At 51.6% G+C, this 16,183-nt stretch overlaps 1 protein-coding gene across 1 annotated transcript; it reads left to right on the top strand.

Annotated features, from left to right (window-relative positions):
• The first annotated feature begins 9 nt into the window (after positions 1–9).
• Positions 10–13,030, top strand: LOC116913345 (cysteine and histidine-rich protein 1-like). The gene is given in 5 exon segments (XM_032917501.1): positions 10–263; positions 266–597; positions 7,485–7,723; positions 8,348–8,559; positions 10,077–13,030. Coding segments are annotated over 5 exon segments (1,197 nt in total). The 5' UTR covers positions 10–241; the 3' UTR covers positions 10,469–13,030.
• Positions 13,031–16,183: the final 3,153 nt, after the last annotated feature.

Genomic DNA, 16,183 nt, shown 5'->3' with positions numbered 1-16,183 from the left:
CAGGAGGACGAGGGGGCGGTGGCGTGGGGGGGTCCGCAGCGAAAACAAAGATGGCGGCCGCACCGGGGTTGGTAGCCGGGGCGGCTGCAGGCCGACGCGCGGGCCAGGCCCACTGAGGCAGCTGCACGGTGGGCAGGCTACGGGGTCGCCGCGGCAGTGAGAAGCCGGCAGGGGCGCGCGGCGACCCTAACTTCCAGCCGGCGAGCGCGCCGGCACCCGCCCGCCGGGCCGGCCGGCCGCGATGTCCGGGGCCGAGGAGGCCGGCGGGGTGGCCCGGCTGCAGGGCCCGCGGGTGCCGTGCCGGCCGGGGTCGGGGTAGGGGTCGGGCCTGGAGCTGCCGCGGGGCCGGCTGCGGCGGCTCTGGGCGAGGCGGCAGGGCCGGGGATCCCGGACGAAGCCGGCCTGGCCGGCGCTCGGCAGCTGCAAGAGGCGGCCGGCGACCCCGACGCGCCGCCTAAGAAGCGGCTGCGGGCGGCCGAGGCAGCCGAGGCAGCGGCGGCGGCGGTGGCAGCGGGCAGCGGAAAGCTGGAGGAGCGTCTCTACTCGGTGCTGTGCTGCACCGTGTGCCTGGACCTGCCCAAGGCTTCCGTGTACCAGGTAGGGCCGCCGGCCGGGCCCGGCGCCGCGTTGCCTGGAGGCCGGGGGCCGGTGGCCGGTGGCCGGGAACCTTTCCTATCCAAACATCCACCTTCCAGGCCTACGAAACCCCTCTCCTGTCTCGAGGCTCCTTATCTTTTCTTGCTCTGAATCTCATTTTCTGTGTTCGATGGTACCCTTTTCCTTCCCAGTCTGAATTTCCATTCTCCTCCTTAGATCTCTTGTCTTCACCTTCTGGTTCCTCCAGGGTGCCCCTTGATATATTGTAGATCCCTTTCAGCTGACCATGTAGAGATCTGTGGACAGGTACCCTCCCTTGTCTACTGCTCATCAACACTGCCCCTCACTTGTAGACCCCTGGGTGAAGAAACTTCTTTACTGGAGATAGGGCTCCAATTCTGGCAGCCACACCCCCAAAAGTGTGCTTCCATGTCTGAACAACTAAGTATATCTTCTTTTGTGCCCTGTGGAGTCCTCTGTTTCCTCTGAAGAACTGTAAGAAAGAAGGCCCTCTCATCCCTGCTCGGTCTTGATCTAGGGGAAGCAACCTACAACAAACTTTACTGTTCGGGTACTTTCTCCTGCCCCAGCCTGGCCAGTTTTTCTACCTAGGCCCACCTCACCCATGCCAAGCTGGCTTCCAAGATTGCTGGTACATAAAAACTTTGTCCTACCTTCCCATCTGAAGACTCAGTGTACCAAAAGGACTCAGAGTCCTGGTCTGTGTCGGTCTAACCATGTCCTCTTCCAGGTAAAAGAGATCAGACCTCTGGTTCAGTGGGAAATGTCTATCCACCTTCCCCCTGGCCTTTCTGCCTCAATTCCCAGCCTCTTTGAAAAGCAAAGCAGAGTCTCCGTCAGCTTTCTTTGTACTTACAGGAGCTAAAAGTGGCTGGTGGGGCCTGTTTCCCTGCTTTTCTTTAAACAGAGGACCTGGCTGAGGGCCAGGAGAGGTCTAGTCTGTGTAGCCATTTCCCTACCCTTTGGCTCTCCATGTTCTTCCTGCCTTGGCTTGAGGGTTTGGGGAGGTGTGGGGTGATCCCAGTGACCTGGAGGGACACTCACCCTCCTAGGCTGGGCCAACTGGAGGTGCGTTTCCCACAGCTGCTGATTCTAGCACCAGTATTTATCTCTCATTTTAGGGGCCATCAGAACCTGCTCACAGCTAACCTTTTTCTTGTCTTGGCTTCTTGGCCCTTCTTAGTGGGAGAGTTCTTCCTTTCTAGGATTAGTGAGAATCCAGCAAGACAGGCCAATGGAAGGGGGGTCCCAAGGAATTCAGGGATTTTCTAGTTGGTCCTGGCATGATGATAGACCACATGGCATTGGCTCCTGGTCTACACAGAGAGCCACAGTTCTGCTTCTGCCCAGAGTGGCTAATGAGACTAGCTGGTTCAAACCAGTCTACACACTGTGTTCGTTGTTGCTCTGGCTTGGGTGTCTGAAGTCAGGCAGCTGAGGAGATGAAGGAGAATGAAGTGAGTGAAGTGGCTGCCTTCCCAAGTACTGTCCCAGGGGGAAGGTAGACAGGTTCCAGACGAGCTATAGGCATTGATCTCCAAGCTCTGCCCCCAGTCTCCTTCCCACCTCCCTTCTGTCTCGGTAGATACCGAGAGCAAAGATGTTTCCCTGTCATAAAGACTGGGAGAATCCTCTAGAATATGTCATTTTGGAAGAGTCTTGGGCAAATGCAGGAACTTTGACTACCCACAGATAGCCTGCAAAATGGGAGTGCAGCAACAAAAATAAGGGAATGTCCCTGTGTCTAGGAATGCTTCATGGCAGTCTACTAGCATGTGGGGTGCAGCCCTGGAGGGTCCTGTTGTTGTCTTACCAAGGCGCCAGACAGGCCTCCCCAGGGTTTTTCCTAGTCTTCTCAGGATCCACCGTGGGTCACCACCTCTGCCTGAGCTAGCCTTCCTGTCTAACCCATGTTGATGGACTGACTGTCTCTTTAGTTTCCACCTTCAGCTGTTGCTGGCAACATTTGCCTGACCTCAGCAGAACGCTTAGCTCCAGGTGGCACCAGCCATGCTGTGCATTCTGGGGGCTGACTCTTGGCTCTGCTGGGGTGAAAAGTAGTGGGTAACCATGCTATGTCTGGCACTGGACTTTGGGAGAAACTATGGGCTGCTGAAGTTGGCTGGGTGCGTGGTAACTTGAGAGTGTTATCCATATGCCACCTGTGCTGCCAGGGAAGCTCTTGGAAGCAGAGTCGGCCTGTATACACGGGCTCATCCATCTGGGCTTGAGACAGCCTTGTTCATACACTGACATATCACAGACTGGGATATTCAGGCTGCCTGACCAAGGCCATCAACCAAATACTTCTTATCCCTGGGGCCTGTGTCAACTGCTACAACAGGTGTATGCTTTGATGTTCTCTGTGTGGGTGTTAGGTATATCCTGGGCAACTGGCCCAACCAGGTGTATAGCCACCTTCCCGAGTCTAGGGAGGACCCTTCCAAAGTCAGGCAAGCATTATGGCAGGTGCCTGGTAGGTGTCATGAAGGAAGGCCAGAGGCAAACTAACACAAGAACTTCTAGCTCATCCAGACTGGGCAGATGGACAGGCAGTTTGTGCTGGCTCCCTGTTCTGGATGTATTCATGAAGCCAGAGGACAGTGTAACCAGTCAGAAACTGCACATGGAAGTGCCTTCTCTGGGGGAGTCCCAGCCATAGCCTCGGCCCTGACCTACTTCTTAGCTTTCCTGCACAATCCTTCACATATCACCCAGTGCAGAACTTTGTAAGATAGACTTAGCCCTGACCCTTTCCTTAGGGGTCAACCAGGCTCAGCCCCTCAGCACTGCATTTGGCAAAGATACTGCTCCTTCGTCCCAGCCTTCACGAGCCTTTGAGGTCAGGGATCAGTTAGTGGGCCTCTGTCACAGAATATGGTAATCCGGCTATGTAGCTAGTATGGGCTCATGATTTCTGTGACCAGGGCCCTGGGTTACTACTCCACTGTTGCTCCTACCTGTTTACCTTTTGAGCTGCCCTCTCCACATCTCTACCTGCTTCTGTGCTTCCTATTGGGCCTGACTGTAACAAAACCCTATTTTGGGCCTTCTATTCTCCCTTCAGCAAGGGTTCCCATCTTTTCCCATCCTGCTGCAGAGGATGACTGGCATGTTCTGCTTTCGTCTTTGCCTCTGAGTGTCAGAGAGAGGGTATCTGGCTGGCAGAAAGCCCAAAAAACACTTGTTCCATCTCTGCCCAAGACCCCTTCTGAGATTACTTGTTGTCCAGGGCCTGGGATCCTCATTTATTTTTATGTTTGTGAGTGTTTTGCCCACTTGTATGCATGTGCAACATGTATGTGTCTGACACCTTGAGATGTCAGAGCCAGACTTCAAATGCCCTGAAGCAGGGGGTGTGGAAGGCTGTGAGCTACAGCAGGCTTTTAACTGCTGAGCCAGCTCTCCAGCCCCTCATTTCCTTGTGTCAGTAAAGAGTCTTGGGAAAGGGACCGCTTAGGTGTCCAAAGGCTGTAGGCTTCCTGGAGTCGGACTTTGTTTGGTTTCTGGTGTGCCTGTGCATGTGTGTTGGTAGTCTGTTATTTTGAGTTTCTTTTTAACTCTAAGTAGTGTTTGCTCATTTCTGAGTAAAAGCCACACTCTAGGGGACAGCCAGGCTCCATCTGAATCCTGGATATGGCCAGTCTAGAACTTCAGATCTAGCCTGAACTTGTCCTTGCTCCCCTATATTGGTTGTGTACCCATGGGCAAGAAGCCAGTTCTGCTCAGGTCCATGCTTGGCTGTGGAGGTTCAAGAAGTTGGTTTAACTCTCAAGGCCACTAGGCCTGACGGAGCCTTACCTGTATCCAAGACGCTGTGGGAGGAGACTAGAGAACGACGGCCTCCAGATGGCTGAGCAGCACCTTGGTATTAGCACATTTGGGTACCAGAGGCTTCTGTTGAGCCTATGATGCCCTGAGCAGGAGGGTAGGCTGTTCATATGTCTGGGTACCATCCATACTCTATTTCAGACTCCCTGTGTTTGCAAGGACCTTAAGTTCTAGCCTTGAAAGATTCTAACTGACCACAGGGAACTTGGCAATCAACTATAAGTTGAGGAGGACCCATTTCCAAGACCTGTTTGTAGCTTAGGGGTAGGGCTTCTTCTTAACCATAGCTATTCCATCTAGCTCCTTTCACCCAAATGAGAATCCAGTTCAAATAGAACACTCCTGCCCTGGGCATGCATAGGCTAAGTACATGAGTTAGAAGATGGAAGGACTAGATTCTAGCCTGTGGGGTACAAGAGCAATGACTGTTTCTCGACCTCAGTCCCTTGGGGATGGAGCCCTAGAAGCTTTGACATGGGTAACTGCAAGGGTGGCATTCATACTGAGGCTGCTGCAATCTGAGTGTCCAGCTTCGCTGCAACACATTGCCTCTCCTATGGTATCCTGTGCCGGGAAGAAACTGACACCTGCAGAGAGAAGATAAGTCCAAGACCATGCTGTTGGTGACCTATGACTGAGGGATGATCTCAACCCTGTGAGCTCCAAGTCAGTATCTAGGATAAGAGGGCCTGGAAAGACCTGCAGTGCCATCTTGGATAGAAGTCTAGAGTTTACCTGGTTGATGGTGGGATGGTGGCCTGACCTGGCCATTGCAGGAAGTTTCTGGAGTTGCCTAGGCACTGTAGTGGACACTATGGAGCCATCTGTGGACAAGCTTCAGAATAGACAGTGGGCTGTATAAGTCAGGGAGTAGGCACAATCTGTCCGGCCAAGGCTGACTGGCTGTGCGGAACTTATATTTGAAGTTAGGTCTTGCTCAGGAAGTTATGAGAGGGTTGCAGGTTAAGTGCATTGTTTTCATAGAGCTTACCTAGAGACCATATCCTGAATGGCTACTAAGTGGCTGCAAGTGGGTACGCCTTGGTCTTTAGGTAAGCCAGTATACTACAGAACATCTCGGGACTTGTTCTGCCACTCAGGGCTGAACTGTCAGGGCTCTGACACCCCACTTTTCCTAGACCTTGCCGACTCCCGCAGAGACCTGTAGGGAAGACATAGAAGAAAGCAGGATTAGCGCCATCTCCATGTGGTGTGGAATTGATTTGAGTCTGGGATTCCCATGAGAATGGGCTCTGTGGCCAGACCTAGCAGCACAGGCTTAGGTGGCTTTCAGGGTGCAGTGTAGGAGTGATACCCTCAGCTCCCATTAGGAGGGCCCAGGACTCCTTTCCAAGTCTGCCTGGGCTGAGATTGGGAGCAGGTATCCTCAGCCTGGCTTAGATCGTGAGAGGATTAGGCCACAGCAAGGAAAAATACTGTCGCCTCTACTCTGGCTGGTAAATCCTTAAAGTGACTACAGACCTGACCTGAGCGTCATCTTAGCCTCAGGTAGCTTGCTATCAGAAAGTGACTAAAACCCCTAAGAGTAGTGGGGCTACAGGGTCCTGGGAATCTAAGTGCTGGTGATCTCTTGCTGAGTAAACTTCCTTTGTTTTTCCTTAAGACAGGGGTCCCACCACATAGCCCAGAAATCACTTCATATTCCAAACTAGCCTCAAACAGTCCTGCCTCTGCCTCAGACCTGCATTCTGATGTTATACTACTCCCAGTTCTGCATAGAGTTCTTGAAGGATGCTATGTCACACTTGTATGGGGACGCCCTGAGAGTGCCTCTCTGAAACACATGAACATTTAGTTCTGTGTTGTATTCCCTCCTGTCTTCCAGAAGGAGTAATAGTCACTGTCCTGGGAAGTCCTCAGGCAGATGGGAGATAAAAGGTTAGATCAGCACCCGCTCCATCCACACCCAGCTCCAGCCCTGTCCATCGACTTCTAGGGACGGACTGGTAGATTGGTTTTTAATTTTTCAATCAAGCATAGGTTTGGTTATAGACAATCATGTGACACTCCGTGGACATGGATTCCTCATCAGGCTTCTGTTGCTGTCACCTTCGCTGAGGACTCAGAGAACCTGCTAAAGCAGTAAGATGGCAGCCAAGGTTTACGCAAGGCAACGATGCAGACGCAGCATCCTGGCATGGCTAGGCAGTGGCTGCATGTGGCTCTTTCCCTAATGTCCACTGTACAGATTACCCTCAGTATGGTAGGCCTGATATATCGGTCTCTCCTTTAACACTGAGTCCCTCACAGTGTGGGAGCCCACCCTGGTATAGCATCTCAGCCCATCCTGTATCTGTGGCACCAAATGGTACTCAGTATATATTGAGCCAGTAAGAGACCCAGGACGAGTAATTCTGAAAGTCTGTGTGTGTAAGCAAGGATCAAGCTAGCAGGCCTGCTCATGGTGATCTCATTTATATCTGCCCAATTCAGTACCAAGTCCTACCTGAGCCAGTGTAGCCTCCTCTCTGCCGTAGGCTCTGTACCATTGGTGCTGGAGCAACCCCAGTGGGACAACCCCAGTTGTCTTCTCTGATTTCAACTGCTGGTTCTTACCTGTGTTTATCGGCAGGGGCTAGATGGAGGCACTTCTAGTTCCCATATGAATAGCCTTTTGAAAGCCAAGAAAAAGTGCCTACTTCAGCAGTAACCATGACCCCATAAACAGCTGCTGGCTAGGTGCCCCTATCATGTCAAGCCAAGAGCTAGTCTCTGGTAGGTTAAGTGGACCCCGCTGTGGTCAGCTCACTTGCCAGCCTGGCCTTCTGTAGGTATAGCCAGGACCCCTATGACCTGATAAGACCCTGCCCTTCACAGAACCAGAGCTAGCATGACATCCCAAGCAGCCCTCAGTGTTTGCTAGATACCATCGAGGCTTGGGAACCAGCAGGTACTCCTCACCTAGCATCCCTCCAGACAACTGGTCTGGCTGGAGTCATCAAGCGTGAGAGGGCATATATATGTGCGAACATCCCACAGGTCTGTGAACTTCACCTCCCTTTCCTTCTTCGCAGTGTACTAATGGTCACTTGATGTGCGCTGGCTGTTTTATCCACCTACTAGCAGATGCCCGGCTGAAGGAGGAACAGGCCACATGTCCCAACTGTCGTTGTGAGATCAGTAAGAGCCTCTGCTGCCGGAACCTGGCTGTGGAGAAAGCTGTGAGCGAGCTGCCTTCAGAGTGTGGCTTCTGTCTGCGTCAGTTTCCTCGTTCCCTCCTAGAGAGGCACCAGAAAGAGGAATGCCAGGACAGGTAACCATGGTGAAGCTGTGGCCTGGGATCTGGTCAGCCTTCATGGTCTGGGCCCTGGAGACCACATGTGGAGCCCAGTGATAACCGTGTAGGCCTCAGGTGGTAAGAGCATGTCTTTCTACAGAAGACAGTATCTATACCAGTTGCTTCGGGATATGATGCTAGCTAGCTCTCTAGGATTCTCTGGCTATTGGGTAGGCCCTTGGAAGGGACACTGCACCAGAATCAGTTCAAAAGCTTGAGAAAGCTTAAGTGAGACTCTTGTTTGGCAACCTAGTCCCAACATACAGAAACAGCCACTTGCCTGGCAAGGTCCTGGCACCAAGAGCTTTCCTAGAATGAGGCTGTATGAAGTCCAGTACTATGGTCAGCAATTAGCTGCAACCCAGGCAGAGAGCCGTGAGTACAGGCACAGGAGGCATAGTGACTAACAGCTGTAGTGCTTCTCTCCTCAGTCTCTCCCATCCATGCCTACGTGTGCTCTAAGTGGCTGGCCTCACAATTCAGTGTATCCTACAGGGGACGGTTTGTAGTTGGGCAGAAGGAGTGAGTCTCTGAAAAGACTACTGGGTGTGACCATTAGTTCTAGCCACAGAGTTGACCACTGTTCTCACCTCCTACTAGGGTGACACAGTGCAAGTACAAGCGTATTGGCTGCCCATGGCATGGCCCTTTCCATGAGCTGACAGTGCATGAAGCTGCATGTGCTCACCCAACCAAGACAGGCAATGAGCTGATGGAGATCCTCGATGAGATGGACCAGAGCCACCGCAAGGAGATGCAGCTCTACAACAGCATCTTCAGCCTGCTCAGCTTCGAGAAGATCGGCTACACAGGTGAGGCACCCACACTCCTCTGCATGCCGCACGGATGCTGTCTGGGAATAAAGGGCTGGCAGCCAAGAGCGGGGAGGCAGTAGGCTCTGGGCAGTGGGCACAGGCTGCGCCGGTGGGCAGGAAGATACCGTGGGGAGAAGATAGGTTGGAGATTTTGGAGGAGGGGATATACCTGCATGGCTCCTACAGAGGTCCTTCCCACCTACCCCATCCCCTCCCCCTCTGCCCACCACCCTAGCAAGATGACACCCCCACCCCCCACTGTATGGGGCTCCACATATTTGGGATGGTTGGGTCTAATTAGAAAATTGGGTGTGTTTTGGGCAGTCTGGGTGTTTGGGGCCTTGCCTTTGGAGCACGGAGCAAGAAGAGCATTCCATCAAGTCAGGTCCTGTCTACAGATGTTCACTGAAGGTCACAGAGCCTCCCGAGGCTGGCAAGAAGCTGTTTGGAGACAGGGTTCCAGAACAAGCTGAGGGTCTGAGCTCAAACTATAGAGCTGGGAATGGATGCCCACAAATGAGTAAGCTGGACCAGGCCTATGCTCACTGGATCTCATGGCTCCCGGGCATCTGTCACCAACTTTGAACATGTCGGGGAGCAAGAGCCAGGCCACAACTTGGGCCAGAGAACAAGAAGCACCTGCTGATACTGGGGCCACTCAGGGAAACTCCATTCCCTCTACTGCTCAGCCTGCGGCAGGTGGCCAGCTCAGAGCACCCAGGGCAGTCTTGGACAGCCAGTCATGCCATGCTGCCTAGACTAGCCCAAACAGGCCTGAGATGCAAAGGGCCCAGGGGCCTGCATCAGCAGAAAACTATGGCTCTTGGTTAAGAGTAGCCTTGGCTGAGATCTCATGGCCTGTGGAGTCTGGGTAGGCCAGGCCATGTGGCTACAGCAGAGGCTGGGTGGGAAGCCCTATCCATGAAGGAAGGACTGGCTGCCTAAGAGCCCACACATCCACAGCAGGACGTGCCAGCCACAGGACTGCAAAGGCAGGTCTGCCTGCTGAGCGACAGCCCCACATACAGCTGGGCAGAATTCACATCACAGTGCAACATTGAGGACTTGGCACTCCCCTGGGGCAGGACCAGATACCATATGCCCACCTGCTGGCTTTTCTGGCAGCTTTGTATCGGAACCAATAAAGTGCACTTATTCTCAGAACTGTATCCTGTCTGTGTGTCTGCTTACCCCGCCCCTCAGGGGACACGGGGCTGAGGGTAAGGAGGGTGGCTCTGTGGGGTGGCCACACCTGGGCCACATGGCCTAATGTCCCACAGTCTCAGGACTCTCCAGCTAATTGGTGTTAATTCTGTTTGTAGTTGTCCCCCAAAGCTTGTGCACTTCATTTGCCATAACTGTGTTTGACTTACCTTGTGGCAGGTAGAGCACACTGTCTGGGTAAGTTGCCTTCCTCCCTGGCTGAGCCTATCCTTGGCCTGTTGGGGAAGGCGCCACCCACTGGCCTTCCCCAGCACTAACAGTTGGCCATCTGGCCCTGTCTGTCTCCACAGAGGTTCAGTTCCGGCCTTATCGCACTGACGACTTCATCACACGCCTGTACTATGAAACACCACGGTTCACAGTACTGAACCAGACATGGGTCCTGAAGGCTCGTGTGAATGACTCGGAGCGCAACCCCAACCTGTCGTGTAAGCGCACACTTTCCTTCCAGCTACTCCTCAAGAGCAAGGTCACAGCGCCCCTGGAGTGCTCTTTTCTTCTGCTCAAGGGCCCGTACGATGATGTGAGGATCAGTCCTGTTATCTACCACTTTGTCTTCACCAACGAGAGCAACGAGACAGACTATGTGCCGCTGCCCATCATCGACTCTGTGGAGTGCAACAAGCTGCTGGCCGCCAAGAACATTAACCTGCGGCTCTTCCTGTTCCAAATACAGAAGTAGGATGGACCCAGGCACCTGAGGAGCAGAGGGCTGCAGTCCATAGTGCTGTCCTACCCATCCCTGGCTTGGCAGCAGCTTCACACAACTATGATCATTTTAGCAAAGGAGGAGAACAAACAAAATCAAACACTGAGAAAGTCTGCATGCGTGTGCAACGGGGTCCCTGCCTCTGGCTCACCTTCCTCCCCTCTGCGTCCCACCTCCTGCAGGCAGCCAGAGGCTGAGCTGACCACAGTGGAAACAGCACTCTGGGCTCCTCAGGTACAGGTGACGAGGAGGGCAAGAAGCCACCCTTATCCCAGCTCCCATCCTCACATGGAGGTGGCATGGTGGTTCCCTGGCAGGGCTCAGGGGCCCTGGCTGACTTCAGACAGCATATTTGATTGCAATTAAAAAGGCAGCCTTGTTTCCTACTTTCTGTTTTGTTGGAGGGGAAGGCGTGGCCGTGAATGGACTTCATGGGAGATTTGGTTTGACCTGGTGGTCAGAACCTGCCCTGTCTCTGATATTGCACCTATGTGTGCATCCCAGGAGAGACTTAAGAGACACTGCCCCCCACAGTCTTATCGAAGGGATTAGGACTAAGGCCTGGCCAGTGAGCCAGAAAGGGTTGGGCTTCCCCAGCCATTGACCACTCAAAGGAAGCAGGACTTGGCTACTAGGGCTCAACAAATGTTTCGGAATGCAGGGTGAAATTCTGTCTCTTCCAGGAAAGAAAAGTTAAACTCTACAGGCTCTTTGAGTGATGCAGTTTTAGAGAGAAAGAACCCATTTGCTTTACTCAGCAGAGGCAGGTGTCCTCAGGGTGCCAAGGAGGCAGCACTGTCTGAGAGACCTGCATTTAGTGGTGGCAGGGGCACCACAGGACCACGGCAGAGCAGCATGGTTTATTGTGTAGGCTATGTAGGCCTTCCCCTTGCCAGCCCGTTCACAGATACTCTATGTGGGGGTTGTAAGCAGGACAGTATTAGGGCCTCACAAAATATAAAGCAGCCCTGCTTGGTAGGGGTAAGCCTTGGTCCTTTTTTTCCTTGGATTCTTCAGAGATACTGAGAAGGGTAGGACTTGCCTCCTTCAGTCTTTGCTTAGGAGATGAGGCTCTTCTGTCATAGCTTTTCGTTGCTTTAATACCAAAGAACCGGTTTCCTCTGCCCTGACCAGACCTCCTTCACATGCCTCAAAGTAGTCCCTATCAACCCATGCAAACTGCCTAGGCCTGAACTGCCCTGTGCCTTCCAAGCCAAGCGACAGGGTAGCCCTGGACATGTGGGGACAAGTACTGATGTTCCACCTTGACCTTCAAGAGGGCAAAAGGCTGACAAATGTGGAGAGGACACGGAGTACAGGCCCAGTCTGTGTTCCTGAGCACAGTCAGGAAGAGGCTACTGCAGCCCTCCTACCTTTTCATAGGCTGAAGTTTTTCAGCACCTTGTTTGGCTTCCTGCATGGGGCTTGTGGGAATTCTCTTCTGCAAATATGGCCTGGCCAGGAGGGTTGGGAAGGCTCATATTTGGCTTCTGCCTACCACAAAAGACCCCATGCCAGATTCCAGCACATCCATGAAAACAGTGGCCTTTGATACGGCTCCTTGATGTCCTCTGTCCTTAGGGGCAGCTCCTCAAGCTTATCTGGCAGGCACTGGAAAACAGTGGGGTCCCTCTGGGAGTCCCTCTAGATTCCAAGGTGATGGTGTGGAAAAAGTAGGGCAGGCCTAGCTTGCCCTAATAACCCATGTCTGGATGTGTGAGTGACTGACTCACAGAAAGCAGCCTGAAGGTCTCTCAGGAAGGAACAGGATAGGAGGCTTATTCCTCATGGAAAAGCCAACTGAGACACAGTGGGCATGAGCAGGAAAGCTGGCCTGGCAGAGGCTCAGAGGCAACAAAGCTTTGGGTATTTGTGTGTGCAGCTGAGAGGTATACCCCAAGGTATACATAGGGTTAGGGGCTGTGCCTGGGTGAGACCCGCCTAGGGGTATAGTGTGTCTAAGGGTACCCAGGAGAACGGCTAAACCTTCCCTCATCATGCTCAGTGTGGCCACACACTTATGACTATGTACAGCAGTTGAGCCTTCAGCCTAGAGGAACCAAACATGGAGAAGACTAGTATGTCTCTTAGCTATGCTAGGGACTGGCATACAAACCTTTCGGCACTGTCACTGTGGGCCCTTTATTTAGGGGTGGGGGGGCACCATATCTACTGGCTTGTGTCCAGAATCTTGTTATCTCGCTGTCCTAACCTGGTTCTTTGTCTGTTGTCTCTGAGGATGGGAGAGGGGGTTCAGCCTCAGTAGGTGTAGGGGAGGCTGCCAGAGGGGGTTGCACAGGCTAAGCCAGGCCTCCCTCTCCTTCCACCTGTCTCATCCCCACTTCCTGTGAGCACCACATCCCTCAGTTTGCCCAAAGTGAGACATTTACAAAACAATAAAAATAATTTTCTAAAGAGCAGAGCAAGAAGTGTTTTTATGGTTGTTGGAAATGATTTACATGTCAGTTGTGTGGTTTGCATTTTTCTTTGAATATTTTCTGTATGCACATGTAGTTAAAAAAATATTCCAAACCATGTTTTGTCTGTGTCTCCTTACCAGAAGACAGCCTCGTGGTGGGGCTTCCTGTGCTCTGTTAGCCTCCCCGCTGCTCAGCCTGTGCCTCACCCCCAGGCCTACAGCCCTGTGATGCACCCAGATAGAGAAGCTGGACTGACTCTAAAGGGAGACTGACTCTACCGGGTTATCTCTGACTCTCACACAACCCCCAGCTAATAATAATAATAATAATAATAATAATAATAATAATAATAATAAAGTTTTTAAAAACTGCTTGTAAAATACAGTTTTTCAGGACAAATGACACTCTTAAGAGAATACTTGTACACAGTAGAGTACATTAGAATAGCTCAGCCTCAACAGATTCCTATTTTATGAACTCTAGAACTAGAGAGAAAGTCATGGTCTTCGCAACAGCTCTTAGGGACTTCCCCATGTCTTATAACTCTTGGTTCTGTACCTTCTCACCATGCTCCTCACACACCTCACCAACCTGCCTTCTAGGTAACGGATCCGACTTCAGAAGCGTGCTTCAGATGGGGAAAGGGCCAGCAGTGTGAGCCTCTACAGCTGTTCCGACACCCTGGGGCCCGTTGAGGGATAGCCTCAACCCTGTCCTTCATAGGTCTACCTGCACCTGATTTCCCTTTTCACCCTGCACAACTTTGCAAGAATGGTCTTGCTTACATCCTTGCAACCCTCAGGTAGTAAGATTGAACCTGCCTAGCCCTATAGCAGGAAGCATATAGGGTCAGCTGGATCAGGAGGCCCTTCTTAGGCCTGTCTGCCTTCCACATCTCTCTCTTCCCAACAGGTATTACTATCTGTCCACTAGCTGGGTGTTTTATTCCACTGTTTTGGGGGTTCGGTTGGTTGATTAGGTTTAGTTTGAGACAGGGTCTTTTTACATAGTCCTGGCTGTCCTGGAATTCACTGTGTAGACAGATGGGGCAGGAGGTTGAACTCATAGACCCACATGCCTCTGCCTCCCAAGTGCTGGGGTTAAAGGTGTGCCCCCGTTGCTTTGATCAGAATAGAAAATAAACTTGTCACCTTGTAAATATGGCAGACACATGCTTATAATCCCAGCACTTGGGAAGTGAAGTCAGGAATAGGACAACTCAAGGTCATCCTGCTGAGTATGAGGCTGGTCTGGTCTCTACGAGACCCCGACTCAAAAGAAAAAGACAAACTGACTCCTCTTATGTCTCCTGCCCATGGCTTTGTGGGATCCTGCACTAAGTTTCCAATGGGGCCTTCAGCATACATCCTAGAAGATGATGAGCATTCAGTTTGCCACACAGTCAGGGGAAAGAGCTCCAAATCATGGCAAGAGTTTGTCCTTCAAGGTAATGGAGAACAGAGCACCCAAAATCACAATTCCAAATACACTTCAAGGCACTGCAGGTAAGGGACCTGGATTGCTTTCAATTCTCCAGCCTACCCTCTCATTCAATTGCCTTTCAATACAAAACTGTACAGTTTTCCAATGTCTTTACTGCATCTTCTGGGAATATGGATACCACATAGGAGAAACTGTTCTGTTTACTTCAAAAAGTTGATTCCTCCCCTTTTACCCGGGGCCCTTCTGTGTCCTCTGCATGTGGGCTGATCCCCAGGGTACCCAACAGTTTCATTAAGTCCTCATGCCCAATCATAAAAACCACATATATTTATTTGTATTGTATTGCTTTTTAAAAGTTACAAGAGTAGGGGCTGGAGAGCTGGCTCCGTGGTTAGGAGTATTGGCCAAGGTTTTTTTTGGGAAAAGCCAGATTTGATTTTCAGCATCCACATGGTTGTTCATGACTGTGTGTACCACCAGTTTTATTTCTTTACTCATACATTTGTTTGTTTGTTTGTTTGTTTGTTTGTCTCTGCATTGGTGTTGGGCCTCTGTGAATGGTTGTTGGAGGGTATCAGATCCCCTGGAACTGGAGTTACAGATATCTGTGAACTACCATGTGGGTGCTGGAAATTGAACCCCATTCCTCTGGAAGAGTAGCCAATGCTCTTAACCACTGAGCCATCTCTCCATTCCCCAGCACCACTCCTCAACTCCTCCAGACCTCCCCACCCCTTTCTAGGGATGCCTTCTGGCCTCCATGGACGACACTAGGCACACAAATGGTACACAGACAAAATACCCATACAACAAGATAATAATTTACAACTTTAAAGGTAAAACTTACAAGTGTAGTGTGGTGATACAGGCCTTTGAGCACAGCACAAAGGAGACAAAGGCAGGGGGATCTCTGAGTCCAGACAGTTCTATATGAACACCTGTTTTGCTTTTTAAAGTTTTTTTTCAATAAATGTAGGTAGAATAGGTGGTATGTGCTTTAATTTCTAGAGGAAATGGGGGTAGCATTACAGGACCCCTGTAATAAAAAGGCAGGTTGAGAGCTGGAAAGTTGGCTCGGTAGTTAAGAGCATTTACTACTCTTGCAGAGGACCCAAGTTCGGTTCCCAGCACCCACACGATGACTCGTAACAAGCTGTAACTCCCGTCCCTTCAAGTGTCTTCAGCCTCTAGGCACACAGGAGGTGCACATACACACATATAAGTAAAACACATACGTGAAATTAAAAATATCTCTCTCGGGGTTGGGGATTTAGCTCAGTGGTAGAGCGCTTGCCTAGCAAGCGCAAGGCCCTGGGTTCGGTCCCCAGCTCTGAAAAAAAAGAAAAAAGAAAAAAAAAAAAATCAATCTCTCTCTCTCTCTCTCTCTCTCTCTCTCTCTCTCTCTCTCTCTCTCTCTCTCTCTGTGTGTGTGTGTGTGTAGCATTGGCTTTCCGGGATTAATTCGCTCTGAGACCACGCTGGCCTCAAATTTAGACATCTGCCTGTCTCAGTCTCCTGAATGTTGGGATTAAAGGCGTATGCCACCATGCTCGTCTACTCTTAAAACAAAACAAAGTCAGGTAGGCTTCAGGGCAGCAGGGTTAGTGCCCACACGTTGTCTGTAGTCCGGGTAACTCACCCGAAGGGGTCTGTAAATAAGGACACTGCCTGCCTGGGTACCTGCATTCTCCGCCAGCAGCTTTGAAAGCCCAGATCCCAACCAACAGACCTTGGGCTCTCTGATCCCGCCATGCTGGAGCTCGTCGGACTACAAATCCCAGGAGGCCTGGGGTCTACAGCACTCGGGCCACCGAAGGGGCGGAGT

Source organism: Rattus rattus, chromosome 1 (assembly GCF_011064425.1).
Source record: "Rattus rattus isolate New Zealand chromosome 1, Rrattus_CSIRO_v1, whole genome shotgun sequence".
Classification (NCBI taxonomy): domain Eukaryota; kingdom Metazoa; phylum Chordata; class Mammalia; order Rodentia; family Muridae; genus Rattus; species Rattus rattus.
Note: the sequence above shows the minus strand (reverse complement) of the source record. Positions and strands in the feature narration are given on the sequence as shown.